The sequence below is a fragment of the Phyllobates terribilis genome, unplaced genomic scaffold (genome assembly GCF_046119375.1).
Source record: "Phyllobates terribilis strain yellow unplaced genomic scaffold, ASM4611937v1 Scaffold_4__5_contigs__length_816908805, whole genome shotgun sequence".
Lineage (NCBI taxonomy): Eukaryota > Metazoa > Chordata > Amphibia > Anura > Dendrobatidae > Phyllobates > Phyllobates terribilis.
The window spans coordinates 107,743,885-107,760,717 of record NW_027362764.1 but is presented as its reverse complement, the minus strand read 5'-3'; the positions used below and the strand labels follow the sequence as shown (position 1 = coordinate 107,760,717).

At 38.8% G+C, this 16,833-nt stretch overlaps 1 protein-coding gene across 10 annotated transcripts in view; it reads right to left on the bottom strand.

Annotated features, from left to right (window-relative positions):
- Positions 1 to 215: 215 nt before the first annotated feature.
- The window catches only part of DIP2C (disco interacting protein 2 homolog C), a 542,404-nt gene continuing 525,786 nt past the window's right edge, over positions 216 to 16,833 (bottom strand). For all 10 annotated transcript variants that reach the window (XM_073677658.1, XM_073677663.1, XM_073677660.1 and 7 more), the window contains 5 exons: positions 13,964 to 14,021; positions 13,716 to 13,790; positions 9,514 to 9,688; positions 9,008 to 9,131; positions 216 to 7,473 (listed from right to left, as the gene is read on the bottom strand). In XM_073677658.1, coding sequence (XP_073533759.1) covers positions 7,221 to 7,473; positions 9,008 to 9,131; positions 9,514 to 9,688; positions 13,716 to 13,790; positions 13,964 to 14,021 — 685 coding nt within the window. In that variant the 3' untranslated portion in view covers positions 216 to 7,220. The remainder of the gene's footprint in view (positions 7,474 to 9,007; positions 9,132 to 9,513; positions 9,689 to 13,715; positions 13,791 to 13,963; positions 14,022 to 16,833) is intronic.

Genomic DNA, 16,833 nt, shown 5'->3' with positions numbered 1-16,833 from the left:
AAATCCCTTTGGATGTATGCTGGAGTCAGTGATGAAATGTGATAAATATTAGCCAGATTTACATAAGGAAAAATGCACCTTGAATCTAAGCCTTGGACACGCATTTTTAATAAAAATCTACAGATTAATAATCAAAAAAAAAAATTCTTGGATAAAATTATTTGGGATTATTAAATCTAGTGACTCCCTTACATTCTACATAGAGCTGCAGTACTTTTTCCAAGTTTTTTTTTTTTTTTTTTTTAAATAATGGCACTTTTGCCATTTGATATGACATGTTTAGACTATGGGAGCTGTCTGTGATTAGAGAAAGGATCTGATTAATTTTTCTTTAGGAGATATTTTTGGTAATATACTGTAATTATAGCTTATTTTCTGCCAATCATCTAAGGAAATTCATATTATTCAAATTTTTTTCAGTGCACTGGACAGAATAAATGTCTGTTTTCCCCTTATTTTATAGAGACGTGACTGAAAAGCATAGATGAGAGAAAGTAAAAATCTACAGGACCAAAGACCCATCCGGATCCCTGGACTTGATACCACATGGGGCTTTATTAGTGGTAGAGGTAGTGCTCATGTCTGAGAGACTTGACGGATGAGTATATAATAGTGAGAAGATAAGGAATCCCTTTTTATTTTTTTTTCATGGTCACCCTAGAAAATCCAATGTTTAGGTAGCTAAACGGAAAAAGTGCAAAATAAGACAACGTATATAATACATATTTAATAGACATAAGTAGCATCTTCCCTTTACAATAATTTACCATATAAAATATAAATCAGAATTACAATTTATAATAATGTTCCTCTGGGGAATACTGCCTACAAGTCTTTATACTTTTCTATTACCTGTCTTATTCCGTGTCCAATACATTGAGTCCTTCACAAATGGAAATATAATCCTTCCTTCTCACACAGATAACAATGAGGGCGAGTCAAGTGTCAGGAAGCTCCCGTAAAGCCTCATTCAGACGTCGTTTTTTCTTTGTGTGCAAGAAAAAAACTGAATAGTGTTCACCAGTATGCTGGGGCCTACAGTCATTCATTTTTGGTCAGCAAGTCACTAGTTTTTCTCACATGCAAAAAAAAGAAAAAAGTAAAAAACGGATAGCACTCGGATGAGCACTCGGATGACTCATGGACGGCGAGGGCTTTCCATTTTTTGGACTGACCTATTCACTTATATGGCCAACTTGATCCTCAGCTCTCAGCAAAAACAGACGTGTCCAATTTTTTTTTTTTGTGGACAATCGGTTGGCAAAAAAATGGACATGTGAACAATCCTATAGACTACAATGTCTATGTGTTCCCTCTATGAAAACCATGGATAGAACACGTATGAGAAAGATGGACGTCTGAACGAGGCCTAATTCTAAGTCTTGCGATAGTTTGCAACAGTGATTTTCACTTCTACACTCCTAATTTTCAAGTCACCTGGTAGACTACATCCTAAAGGAGGCCATTGATCAGAGACTACGGCAGGTGCATGGAGCACAGTAAGCACTGTGCACTAGATAGCCTGACTTTCTGGTTTCTTGGTGGCTCCACAGTAAGGCCACGGATACACAATCAGTATTTGGTCAGTATTTTTTCTCAGGAGTGGGAGCCAAAACCAGGAGTGGGTGATAAATGCAGAATTGGTGACTTGTTTCTATTATACCTTTTCTCTGATTGTTCCTCATCTATTTTTGGCTCCCACGCCTGATCGAATAGTGACCAATACTGATAGTGGGGCCGTGGCCTAAGGCACATACACACGAACACGGTCTACATACCTTGACACGCTCCATGACGTATATATCCATCATGGGGTGTGAAGGGATAAATGAGTTGTACAGCTAGATGAAAAAAACCCTTTTTTTTATGAAAAATTATTTAATAATATGTTTTCATTATAGTTTCGCTGTCAGCTCCATTTCCACAATTGCTTTCACAGGAGAGAGCTCCTCGCTTCTCTGTGTCAATACGTGATGCAGGGCGCTGATTAACTGCCTGATTTCAATAGGTAAACCAGGTTAGCTTAGCTATTGAAATGAGTCAGCCGGCCAGCCTCCTGCTTCACATCCATCTCCACATTTGTAGGACACAAGAAAATGAGGAGATGGAGCTGACAGCGGGACATTGTGGAACTTTGATAATGAAACTATATTAATAAGCTGTATTAATTATAAAAACAGCTAAAGCTTTTTAACTCACTGAACAACTCTCTTCTAAACCAGTATGATGTAAAATCCTAAGAATTATCAAGTGGTGGCTGCAGGCGAAACATTTTTTTTCACACAACTCTACATCTATGTGGAGAATTTGGATTTCTGTATCACTAATCTGGAGCTTTTACACCATAAGAAATGAACTGTGATGTTAAAAGGTAAACCTCAAGTTTGAAAGATAGTCTGTCAAGAACGTTTTTGCTACCTCATCTGATAGCAGTATAATGTAGGGGCAGAGATCATGATTCCAGCGATGTGTCATTTACTGAGCTGCCTGCTGTAGTTTTTATAAAACATTGTTTAGCAGCAAGAGGTTATTTCTGAGAAGACTAGAAAACCTGCAGCTAAGTAGTCCCTGATATTTATTAGCTCTGTCTATCCACCCCCCTCCCCTTGCCATAGGTTGGCAGCTTTCTACTCATGCACAGTGTAGACAGAAATCTGCCAATCAGTGGTGTGGGTTAGATTACACAGAATCATAGAGAGGACTAGCAGATATTCAGCAGATAAAGCAGGGATTTTATTAAAACCACATTAAGCAGCCCAGTAGGTAACACATTGCTGGAATCGGGGTCTCTGTTCCTACATTATGCTGCTCTCAGGTGGGGCAGGAAAAACTAGAAGACAAGATTCCCTTTAACAAATCACTAACATGTCAGAAAGACGTCTAAAGCTTGTAAAAAAAGAAAAAAAAGAGGGTCACTTTAAAAGGAATCTGTCAGCAGGTTTTTGCTATTTAATCTGAGGGGCTAAGACACGGATTTCAGCAAAGTGTCACTTATTAGGCTCTGTGCTGTTGTTTCAATACAATTATTGTTTTATCAGCAGTAGATTATCACTGCAGGACTGGTGCCCCTATGAGCCCTGGTCCAACTCCGCCCCATCACTGATTAGCAGCTCACTGTCAATAGACAATGTACGCGGAGAGCTGTGCTGTGGGCGGGGTTAGCATACTGAGCTCTGCTTTATGCTACATGGAAAAACTCTGGTTGTGTCACAACTGCTGCACCCAGTACACTAAGTGACACATCGCTGGAATAAAGATCTCCGTCACTACATCATGTTGCTCTCAGATGAGGTAGCAAAAACCTGATGACAGATTCCCTTTAATTTTGAACAACAATTGTCAGCTCTGTATTAAGTCATCCTGCAGATAGCTAAAAGAGCTCTGACTACTTCCATAAAACCTGTAGTCAGCGGGGCTGAACAGCCGCAGGAATTCGGAATTACTGCAATTACCAGCTCACTACGAGGTAATAGGCTGGAAGCAAAGGATGTCTGCGAATACAAGTTTTAGCACACATATTTGGTCAAAATGTGCAAAGATAAACTTGAATTTCTTGTTAACAGGGATGAACACCTCTGAAGCCAATTTTTATTATTGCTCCAATGCATCTAAAAAAGCAACCTTGTTAACAGTCTTCAATACAAGTCTACAGTTTTGTCTCTACAAAGCCTGCGTGGTCCGATCCTGCCGTCATATATCATTATACCTATTCCCTGGCTGTAAGTAGCATCTATTCCGCAGCTTAGTGAGAAGAAGCGGTGAAAGGAAGGAAGTATGAGTGCAAGATTAGTTGTAGTCCCCCATCAGTAAAAAGATGTGTGCATAGAAGCTGTAGACACAAAATGATAGGACCTTACAGTTACTTCATTTTTTTAGATGCATTTGAGGAATGGTTGTAAGGATGGACATAGGTTTTCCTCCCTAACTTCTCCTGAATTGCGTCAAGTTCTACAATTTGTCATAGTATCAAATTAAAACAATTTTGTTATATCCGGCAAAAAAGAAATAAAGTTTACTTGGCTTACAGGTGATGAATAGCATGTATCAGAGTATAAAAAAGGATACCTGAAAGGAGTATTCCAACTCCACTCACTTCCACATTGCTCATCTATTGATACCTTTTGGGAAGCGTGCGTGTTTAGCAGTTATCTTATACCCGTTCTATTTATTAGACTGGGGCTCATTCAGACAAAGGAGAAAAACGGGAAAAGTGTGTTCCGAGTGTCATTCATGTACGTTGAGGAAAAAAAAAAAAAGTTTCTCCACCTTCTACTATATGACAGTCCGAGAAAATTGAACCGCACTTGGATGTCATTTACGGACCCATAAACTTGCACTGCTGATTTTGATCCAATGCTTGGATTAAAATCGGACAGGTCTTCGCTATTTTCCACTTGGTCCGTGAAAAATTACAGATATATGAATGACCCCATAGACTATCACAGGTATGAGTACTATGCATTAAAACCATGGATAACACTTGTAAGAGTACATTGGACATCTGAATGAGGCCTCAGAGAGGTGCACCATACCTGACGATTATGCACGATTCCCAGAAAGTGTGTATAGATGTACATCACCGACCTTGTTACCTCCAGGTATGGAAGTGAGAGGAACCCAAATACCCCATCAAACATACATCTTTTCTCAACACGGAAGCCTGTTATTAAGATGGTATCTCTTGGACTTTTAGCTTTTTTTCCATGTTTGTTGGGGGATACGTTAGGCTTAGAAAGGACACCTCTGTACATTCCTTTAGAGCGTTTCCCTATGACATGAACCCTTGAGTTGGACCTCAGTCGGCCCGGAAGTCTGCCTGTTCCTAACAGAGAAGCTCCAGGTCACCACTAAAGTCCCAGTGCTTGCCTGCAGACATAGTCTCACAACGTAGATTAAGAAACAACTGGAGACAATACCCTCGAGTATTTTCTGAATTTAGTATCGCATTGGTCCATTTAATTACAGGATACTACATGATCTAATATTTGTAATCCCACTTCTGGGTCAGAAGCTACAGCTTCCACATTATCAGCTGGCGGACTTCCATGGCGAGCTAGGTCTGTCCGCTATCACAAGTTCTCTGTATGATAAATGACTGGATCCAAAAGTTCTTTTTTTCATTTGTGTTACCCTGTGAGAAGATAAAAGATTTGCTGCATTCTCTGCATTGGACAAAGTTACAAAAACAAAAATAAATAACTTTTTGTCACTTTTGAGAAGAGAAGTAAATAATAACACGCAGAATTAAGGATGAGGCAGCAATAATGCGATTTGTATTCAGAGACAAATGTACATGTAGTAAACTAATGGATGGCACCTCCATTTAACACATATATAAAAAAAACATGATTTATGCCTTTTCTCATGTTGCTTTTAAATTGAAATTCCCGGGGTTGTGCGAAATAAAAAGTTAGAATTTTTAACGCGTCGTTAAATCAGATGTAGGAGACAATATTGAGTGGCCACGGAGGATGTGAGGCTGCACATTTCTAAACAAGGATGATGGCGATACAACTCGGAATTTCTGAAAACGGCGTTATTCCTCAACATGATTTTTTTTTCACATATTATCAAATGCATCATCCGATCAGCACACACATTATACAAGTGTATCTACTGTTGTTTCTCTAGAAGAAGAAAAAAAAAAAGAAGAAAGAAAACAAAATGATAGTGCATATCAGACATACGTTTTGTACACCATCTAAAGGATGGTTATTTTAAAATCCACTTGCTGGTATCTAGAGTAATCTTGTATACGGGAACACAGGCAATCCACGATTGCAGTTTCTGAACGAAGATTGTGAAGAACACCCAGTTATATACAGTGGGAGACACCATGCAAGTGACACGTACTGCATCGTAAACATTAAAATATATCCCTTCCCGCATAACCCATTAGTGAATTTATTATTTCATATATATATATTTGATGTGATACTATCCACTCAAGATAATACAATGCTTTTTTTTTTTTTATATTACCAAACATTACAAGAATTTTTCGTTTTCTCGAATGCCGTTTTTGTTTTATACTTCTAAAAGAGATCAAAATAAATTAAACATTTTATACATAATTACATATGGAGCGTTAACTTATTTTATCTTTTTAGTTCAGTACAAAGATACTTGCCAAAGTCCATCTAATGCATACTATTTTTTTTTTTTAAACAATCGCTAGTTATATTCCTCTCAATCTGAGATGAACAGCAATTTGTGTGCTTACTTAGGAATTGCTATGTAGACCATCTTGGGGATGCAGAAAAGAAATTGTTAGGTTAAAATAGATAACCTGAAATCGTTCATTCTTCAACCCCAAGAAGGAAAAAAAAAAACATTAAATAAAGACTTTCTACAGTAGTCTGTGTTGGTGGCCCGCAGGCATAAGCCCACTTTACAATTCGCCAACGAATAATATCTTTCTTTACTGTATCAGATGGAGAAATAAAAAACTAATAAAATAAAAATTTCCACTCTGATAAGAAGGGGTAAAACACTGGACAGATTAGCAGCTTACAAACTTTGGCTTCAATCCAGTACCCAAAAAGCTAAAATTGTGATGTTGATCCTTCTTTTTACATGGTGTGTCCTCATGATTTTTTTTTACATTTTTGTGTGTGCGTGTTCGTACCATTTTTTCATTTCAGAAATAACAGGACTAAATCAAAATGCCCCCCCCCCTCCAACACACAGATGTGAACCCTGTAACAATCCTGTCACTATAGAATTTTTTTTTTTTTCAACCTATTTCGTTCCATTAAAAAATAATCCTTCATAAAGGTACATAGCTACATAATGAAAAACAATGGGGTCAGTTTAGCAAGAAAATAAAAAAAGACAAAAAAAACGTTTTTTCTCTGTAGAAACTGGCATTTAAATAATAAAAAAGCCGAGGGATCTCACAGGTCTTCGTACAATGGAGACCTGTATAGTTCTCAGCTTGTAAAACTGAGGCAGCAAAGTACCTTTAAAAAAAAATAAAAGTCTCTTGGTGCTAAAATGTAGTGGTAAAAACAAAAGCACGTTTCACATTCTGTCTGCCCAATTTTGAGAAATTGGAAAGTTAAAATGACAAAAACTGATCCATTCTGAACAGAATTGAAATCCCCTATTTGCAAATTTGTAATTTTTTTTTTGTGTTTTTTTTTTTTTTTTTCTTTTGTGGACACAAAAAAATTTATACATCTATTGTGAAGTCCATGGAAGCCTTTAAAATTACAAGACTACATGTTGTAGGCCACATATATGGGGTCCAGCTGATCTGCCAAAAACCCATCTCGTAGGTGCATACGCTGTTTCTCTCCACGGGAGTTGATAGGAATGACACCAATGTCCACTACTACAACCACGCCTACAATAAGATAATGTTCCTCCAAGATCACGTTGGTGACTAGTGGTACCAGATCCAGGGCTTCTTGTTCAGAGCCATCAAGCTCTACCACAACGACTAACAGGTTTGTCCAAGTAAACACAGCACTAATGGGAGAAAGAATGGCAAGAAAAAGTTTGATTTAGAACCAATGGAATTCTGAGATATATCAGACAATTTTCCATCAAAATTCTGATGATAGTGTTGCTGCAACCAGACCAATACTGGGTCATTGAAGTGACCAAACGTGTTGATAAAATTAATCTACAACATATGATACCTAAAATATCCAAAGGATCACTAAAGCAGTTCGCTGAATAACCGTCCCTCCTGATCCCCCATAAACATGGAAACTCGGTACGTCCAAGAGTGAATGTTTTCAATGTGAAAAACTGAGTAAACGGTAGAGACTTCTGTTGGTTTGTCTCCCTTGAGAATAAAGGAACGGGCATTTAAATTCGGCATGCCTGATCTTTCTTTTGACTAACATTATCTTTCAGGGTAGAGTTGGCAGAACCCCATGGTCAGCCAGGCCCTCTGAAATTGGCAGGTTCGGCAGATTCTTTATGTTTGTGAGAATTTTAAAAGGGTTTTCCTCTCTCAAAAAAATATGGCCCAAAAATGCGTACAGATAAAGAATAATGAACACAGCAAATAATCACTTTGGCTTGGTCCAGATCAGGCTCTGTGCCACCGCAACGGTCTATGTTTACTGGCTGCAGCAGTAACAATGAAAATCACCGCTGCAGCCAATGACTGGGCTTAGCGGCAATGCCGATGCAGCTGGCGCGAGTTGTTGAGCGCAGTGATTAACTGCAGTGGTGATGTGCACTGTAGTCACCATTGCAGCCACTAAACAGAGCGGTGGTGGAGCACCATCATTATATCCGGGAATGGCAAGTTCCTGTTATGTTTGTTATTCTAAATGCATACAAGCATTTGAAGCCATATTTTTTAAGCTAAAAACTATCTTTAACCTTGAATATTGTAAAGCAGTTTAGTTACTTAATCAACATAAAATAATTAAAGAGGTTGTCCCGGTTTGGGATGGAAGTTCTGCAGTCACCATGTGACTGCAGACTTTTGAATCTTCACTGGGTGTGCTCTGCACACTGTCAGGATTCTCCAGTGCTAGTGGCGAGAGCGGGTGGTCACATGACCATAAGTATGCGATTTGCATACATGGGGTCACTTGCCGACTAGACATGTTCGGCACGTCTAGTAGGAATGTGGCCGGGAAGTATGCAAATTGCATACTTGCAGTCACGTTATCGCCCACTCTAGACACCGACACCGGAGAATCCTGACAGCGTGAGCGTGTGAGGATTCAGAAGTCTGCGATCATGATGAGTGACTACATACTTTCATCACAAGCCTACACAGCCCCTTTAAAGTAAACCTAAAAAAAAAAAAAAGACCCTTCGTTCTCAAGTCCAATACTACTCACAACAGGAAAGCTGTTGCTTGTTGGTCTGAACAGACTTCTCCTTTTGTGACATCTTTTTCCTGACTTATCTATAAGATTTGAATTCATACTGAGATAAATTCTTATTACTGTTTATCATCACTGATTATAATTTCTATTATGGTGTTTTAGGCAATTCACAGAATTTAAATAAAGAGAAAAACAAAAGCAATTACCATTCTGTAACACTCTTGTGGGCTCTGATCACAGATGTTTCTATATCAATTGGGTGATATCTCATCCCTCGTAGCTCCATTGCTTCATCCAGTGCCCCAACCACATAAAGAGCATCGTGTCGCTCTGCAAGGATGAAAAACAAGCCAGTTCTCTCAGAAAAGCAAAGAGAAAAAAACAAATAACTAAATCTACACTCATAGTCAATTCTACATTTTCAGCCCTTCAAACTATCATTCTGTTCATGTAAAAACTGATACCAGTCGAATATGATTTCTTGATGTTGAAGAGAATTGTAAAAAACATTAGGATTGTAACAATAATCAGGAACGAGACTGAGGGAAAATAAATTACAGAAAGTCTCCATTAACCTAGCACTGGGCTCGGTATATAACATGTTGATGGTCCGACCAAAGGGCTAGTCGTACACTTACACGGCTCTTCTTCTAATACTGGAAAAAGATAAAAATCTCAAACCAATAATATAAAATTCCATTTAGTTTCTTACCGCCATTTGCATCTGTTAGTTCCGTTCTTCTTAAGAATCCCAGGTATCCTGTTCTCGCCCAGACAGTTTGCGTGTCTCCAAAGCTAAGTCTGGAGCTGAAGTGATCAGACTGCAGGGACTCATCTCCGTAAATTGTGAAGTAGCCACTGGCATTGTGAGCGCTATGAACCCAAATCTAAAAACAAAAATGTAAGAATTTGTTATTTATCTAAATGTAAACCTTTTTGCATTGACCTAACGACTTTTCCTTTACCTATAAAAAAATGTGACGGCTCACGTGGCTTCTTAAAGTAAAGAGAACCCATGACCAGGATAAGACGAGGGTGATGGTTTACTACCAGTACACCAGTGTTATAATAGGTCAACATATTTGCTAATCGTAACAAATGGTGGCGGCTCTTTTATCCTTTTGACCATTTAGACTAATTTCATACATCCAAGTTTCAAGGAAGAGTCCGAACTGGCAGCAGGTCTCATGTCCTGAAATCAACCAGCTTATATGTGCCAACGAGTTCGAGTCAAGAGACCTGTGGCTTTTTTGGAAGCCAGAATCAGTCCATGGAGTGTGAGACTGGGATATGCGAAATTGGCATTACCAGCCCCTAGTCGACCAGGATGGCTGCTTATTCCAACCTTCAGAATTGCTCTTAAGTAGCCTCTTCCTTCTGCGAAAACCTTGCATCAGGAAAACATAACATCTTTGATTCTTATAATTTTACTCGCTTATGTAGCGCCATGAATGCCACAGCGCTTTACAGATATTATCATCACTGTCCCCATTGGGGCTCAGTATTCATTTATTTTTCGTACTCGCTTATGTTACATAATTTAATTTCCACAGCGCTTTACAGATATTATCATCAGTGTCCCCATTGGGGCTCACAATCTAAGTTCCCTATCAGTAGGTCTTTGGCGTGTCGGAGGAAACTGAAGAACCTGAAGGAAACCAACACAAACACGGAGAGAACATATAAACTCCTTACAGATGTTGTCCTTGGTGGGATATGTTCTTACACATTGATCAACACTTTGGGGGACCATTTCATCAATGATTGGGCATCTCTTACTAATGTAAAGGAAAACATGTCCACATGGTCCAAATCTTCACTTGTGAGCTAAATCAGAACTGTCTTATAAAGCTCACCAGAGCTGTTCACCAAATGCAAACATTATCTCTCATCTCCATCTGCCTTACCATGAGTAGGCAAATACGGCTGGTTCATTGGGGAACAAACCAGATTCCATGAATAATATTATTCTGGACCCATATGGTGTTGTGAAAAGTATCTGTCACGCCATGACCCTTGTCATATGTCCTATCGGACAAGTAAGCACTTTCAATCGAGCTGGGGCTGCCTTCTACATCCCGGGAGATAACATCAAGGATTTTTGGTTGAATTGTAGAAGAAGTTTTGTCTTTGGGACAACTCCATTAATGGGTGTTGGATAACATAGTTGTTTGGATTTCTTTTGCTTAAAGGGTTTATAAAAAATATATATATATTTTATACAAAAAGTGTTAATAAATTATATTAAACAACAACAACAAAAAACTCGACTCGACTTACAAGAAACCGGCCATGATACCAGTAGTATGGGATGTGACCACTGAGGTTTTTGGCTGCAGTGGCCATGGTAGATGGTATTTCTTACCAATATATCATACTGACCATAGTTCACCATTACATAGTGGTAAGAAGTTTTTGGCTTTATACAGTAGATATAATCTGTAGCATGCACCATGAATATACCAACTACAGTTCATTCTCATCATAACTATGGGAAAGTGAGAGAGTTAATTATTCCAAAACCCGTTATATTGTCTAAATCAATTGCAATCAATCACCCCATAAAGCTTAAATATATAAAAGAAATATATTGCTAAGAAAGTCATTATCTTAATACAGAAAAAGCTTCAGACACGAGTTAATCGTGTGTAATTTCTCATTGGTGTTTTTTCTAAAGATGAATGATACATTCATGTCCTAAGCAAGAAAGGCGACATCGTAAACCCAGGAACAGCTAAATCTCACTGATTAATGTTCTGTCACGATTCAGAAGCAGAATGTAATCTCTTTTATAAACAGCAATAAGTTGTAAGTCTCTGGTACGGGGCCCTTTGATTTCACAGATACAGTAAAAATTAGATGGCAGAGGAACAGGAGGATTTAAAAGATTAAGAATAAAAAAACGAGCAACCATGACAAACACCACGAAAAGCAAGAGTGTAGAGCGTGAAGAGACAAAAACACCACCAACAAACCTGACCCAAAAATAAAAAGTGCTCCTCTGTTCCCTGTGAGGAAGCCGCCGACAGACACGTTGGAAGGTGGCTAATCTCCGGGAGAACAATGCGATCAGCAGTCCAAAATCGGACATGTGCAATTGACATCTCTCCCAACCATTAGTCGGCCGGCGGCCCCATACACATTAGACCGTTTGCTGACCCAGTCGTTATTGGCGGGTTCAGCCAACATTGAGTTTGAAGATAGATTTGCTGCAAATGTGATTTATTTTAATTCAGAACCAATGAAAAAAACAGATATTGCCCAACGTTTTCACCAGTTATATGGGCTCCATATACATCCCATGCACCCAGCCACTACCCACACAGATGTCCCTGATAAAGACCACAAACTGGTCAAAACATTGGACAATATTTGATTTTCCCTTTGTGCCGGATCAATATAAATCCTATTTCCAGGAAATCTATCTTCATCTCTCTTTGTCAGTAATGAAGTTGTCGCTATATGTCTATAGTACTATTCTCCTTTCCTTAAGCACGATTATTATAGGCAGTGTTTCAGGCTTGACCTCAAGTCTGGAACACCACAGCTTCTCAGGTTTGAAAGTTCACGAAAGTCATTTCCCAGGATTTCCAAAAAACACTTTACTGAAACAATTATAGGAAAATACCTAAACGTACTGCCGACCTGGATTTTTTTTTATTTATATGGCCCAGAATACCCAAAAATAAATACCGATCCCCATCCACATCTCTTCCGGTGCTGCCCGAGCTGCTTGCAGGTCTCCATGCTTCCGGTTTCTGGCTAGAACAGGATGTACAGAGACTGGCATGTCAGACATTGCTGTGGTCAGCGATTGGCAAAGCAGTGTCATGTCGGCCTGTCAGAGGAAGCACGGAGGCTGGTGGGGAATGTGGGGAACTCTGTTAGAGATGCTTTAGGAAATTAGTAAGGTAAGTTAATTTTTTTTTTCAATGCATTCAGGGATGTTACAATAAAATAGGGGTGGAAACATCTTTAAGATCATATTCTTTCATAGAAGCAATATTTTGGAACTTAAAAGTAATCTGCTTGATTTCACCCCCAAAACTAGTCATATGCAAATATAGCTTGGGCAAAGATAAGAGCATTAATACTTTTAGCTAACCCGTCAGTTCCTCTATTACTAAGAAATCACCATTTTAATCAATAGGCAAATGAAGCTAAAGTGCTTTGGGTGAGACAAAGCCCTTTCCAAGCCTCTGGTCCTCCAGATTCATTCTCGCCTGGCACCACCTTTTCCTTTACTGTGTGACTTCAAGCAAAGGCGTTGTCAGTCAAGCAGATGAAAGCAGCGCCAGGTGGGGAATAGAGCTGGAGACACAGAGGCTTGGAAAGTGCTTTGCCACGCCCAAAGCACTTCAGCCTAATTTGCATTGATTCAAATGACAATTTCTCGGTAACAGAGGAATGAACTGGCTAACTAAAGGTATAGATTCAGTGTTTCCCAAACCCCGTTCCTCATGGCCCCCAACAGATCATGTTTTCAGGATTTCCATAGTATTACACAGGTGGTGGAATTATTATCAAGGCATCTGAAAATGACACATTTTCTCTCTTGTCTGTGCAATAATAGGGGAATCCTGACACATGATCGGTTGGGGACCAAGGACTGGATTTTGGGAAACACTGGAATAGATGGACTACTACTAACAATTTTTCAGGGATTAAATCCTGCTGACAAATTCCCTTTAAATAGGGCTGAGCTGCAGTAACAGATTCAACCCATGGAAGAAGATGGTGCAGTTTGTAGAACAAGGAACCTTTTTTGAGTTGTATCCAATTCCTAAAATCATTTAAAACACCAATCTAAATGCAGGCCACATTTTTCGATTCTGAACATATCAGTAATATATCTTTTATTTCACATTACGACCTAAGAATGAGAAACACTTATAAGAGGAAAGACTGACTCACCTCACCAAGATGAGAGTCACCTAGCGGTCCCTTTGTTTCTGGATTTGCGATTATTATTCGAACACCTGGGAGGATCTATTAAGAGAAGAAGAAATGATATTGGGATTATAGGACAATAACACGTGTAATTATAATGATGCAGTTACATAATTCAATGGGAGGAACATTAGTAAAAGCTGCAACTGACAACTGTAATAATATTAATGTCTGCTAATAAAGTGATGACATCAGGTTGTCGTCCCACTTACTTTTCCTGATTCCATGAGGGGCAAACTGTGTGGAGATCCTCTTTCTACCAAACGGACTCTGAAACACAAAAATGTATGATGGCCTCAGGGTTAAGGTTTAATTTCCACGTGTCAGAGAATAACATGAATTGCTACTGTTACAGTCCTGCTCATCGTTATTGGCACCCATGAAGTTTAAGCACATAATGTGGAATATCGCCTGAAAAAAAATGAATCAAGTGAAACAGTTGTTTTGTATAGAGACTCATGTTAAATACAAAAGAGCAAATGATGAACAATAATTTAAAACAAAAAACAATGGAGGGGAAAATAGAAAAACCTAAAACTTGCTGTGACACTGGTATTGGCACCCTTTACATTAATTTATTATGGAAACACATTTTGATCGCTTGTGGTAAATTACCATAGAGATTCACCTGTGATTGTCAGTGCCCATGTGACATGAATTAGCCAATGAATGATGACTTCAGTGTTTTTAAAAGCCACATGGTAGGCCCTGTTCCTTTGTCACAATGGTGAAGAGAAAGGAGCTGTCTGAGAACATCAGAACTGCTATTATTAGCAAACACAAGACTTACAAAGGGTATAAGGCCATCTCCAAAGACCTTGGTATCCCAGTTTCAACAGTGCACAATGTTATTAAGAAGTTGGCCAAGCATGGAACCGTCAAGAACCTCCCTGAATGTGGGGGAAAGAGGAAAATTGACAAGAGATGTCTTCGAAGGTTGGTGCGAATGGTGGAAAAAACACCACGTCAAACATCCAAAGACCTGAAGGCTAACCTGACACAGTGTGGGGTCATGGTTTCAACAAGTAGCATACGCCGCACACTAAACCAAGCAGAGCTTTATGGGCTAAGGCCAAGGAAGAAACCATTGTCATAAAAAGGAAAGACTGATCTTTGCCAAAGAGTGCCTTGACAAACCACAATGCTTCTGGGAAAATGTTCTGTGGACAGATGAAACAAAAATAGACAATGTTTTATTGTTGTATTACTTTGGACCACTAAGTAAAAAATCCTGAGGATATAACTTTGGTGCATTTCCATTTCCAGATATTGTAAAGTCTATGATAAAAATGAAGGGCTGCCAAAAATGGTGAGCAACACTGTATACTGACAAAGCTAAAGTCGAGACTGTGACATTAATATCAACATAGATATAGACATGCAAACAATTATACACAGGATTAAAAAAAAGCTATTATTCTGTAATGTCACTGTTATTGGAAGGTGTTTTTTCTTCATCTTCTGCAGTTTTTTTTTTTTAGGTTTTACTAGTTTCTGATATTTCAATCACTACTTGTCCACTTTAGTTGTGACCAGTAAGTGAACTTCACTGTAACATTAGTGCTGCTCCATTTTTAGGTCCAACACTCTGCACTGATTAATTTCATTGTATATCTTTTAGAGTAGCTGTAGCTTTCTTTCTCCATATATTGCTCCAGGTCCAAAGCAGAGACGTAATGATTAAAGTCTGGCTGCCACCACTAGGGGGAGCTCAAGACTTTACTGTATAGGGTCTCTGGATTCAGTTTGATGTATAAACTGTATTCAATGAGTTTCTAAACTCCATCTAGTAGTTTATTTTAATGTCAATTGTGGGGATTAATGGCAGCAAATTAATATGACTGTAATCCAAAGCAAGCCCATTATCAAATTATCATATTGCTCATGTAGCAAAAAATCTGATAATATCATTGTACCTGTCGCCATATCAAAAGTATCAAAAGTGATCAGTTTTTGGTCTTATTTTATTCCTGCTGCTCCCCTGAGTATTCAGAGTTTTGTTTTTCTTAAATCCTCTGTACAGGTCCACAGATATGGGACTTTTTATCTAGTACAATTTTTTCCAGTCTTTACCAAGGTGGTGTGGCTCATAGGGTAATAATGCAGAGCAGAGCAGCCTAAATACACGCCCCCAGAGGACAGACCATAAAAGATAACACTAAGTAAAAAGACCCATATTTAACTAGAAAAAAAGGGGGAGCAGCGAGATTAAAATAAGAGCAAAAACCGGCCGCTTTTGACTTGGTGACAGGTTCTCTTTAAGAGACTGCCTGCCTTATATAACCCCTCATTCTTATACCCAATTAGGACATACAGATGTATTTTTTGTGGTGATTTTCCTGTGGCTTAGTGGGTTGAGAATCTACAGTAGATCACGTGAAGTAATTATTCTCCTCTACTCCTTGGTAAGACCTCATTTGGAATACTGTGTTCATTTCTGGGAACCGCATTTTAAAAAAAGACATTGAAAAACTGGAGCAAGTGCAGAGAAGAGCTACCAGGATGGTGAGCGGACTGCAAACTATGTCCTACGAGGAACGGTTAAAGGATCTGGAAATGTTTAGCTTGCAAAAAGAAGGCTGAGAGGAGACTTAATAGATGAAGGGTTGTCACTGTTTAGAGGGATCATCCTTATTCCCATTTGCACGTGGAAACACGAGAAGCAATGGGATGAAACTGAAAGGAAGACGATACTGATTAGATATTAGGAAAAAACTTTTTGACAGTGAGGGTGTTCAATGAGAGGAACAGGAGGTGGTGAGTTGTCCTTCAATGGAAGTCTCCAAGCACAGGCTGGACAGACATCTGTCTGAGATGGTTTAGTGACTCCTGCATTGAGCAGGGGGTTGGACCAGATGACCCTGGAGTCCCTTCCAACTCTAACATTCTAGGATTCTATGGATGGTTTGAGGGTTGCAGTCGTCAAAAAATATGAATTAAACTTCCATGAATGTTTAGTTACTCTTTAAGTGTAATAAATCTGAAATTTGTGTGGATTTCCAAAAATGTTACATTCCTTGGGGGCTGAAGGTACTGAAACGGACAGATCAGAAAATATATACATTCTGAACAGTTCATAAAC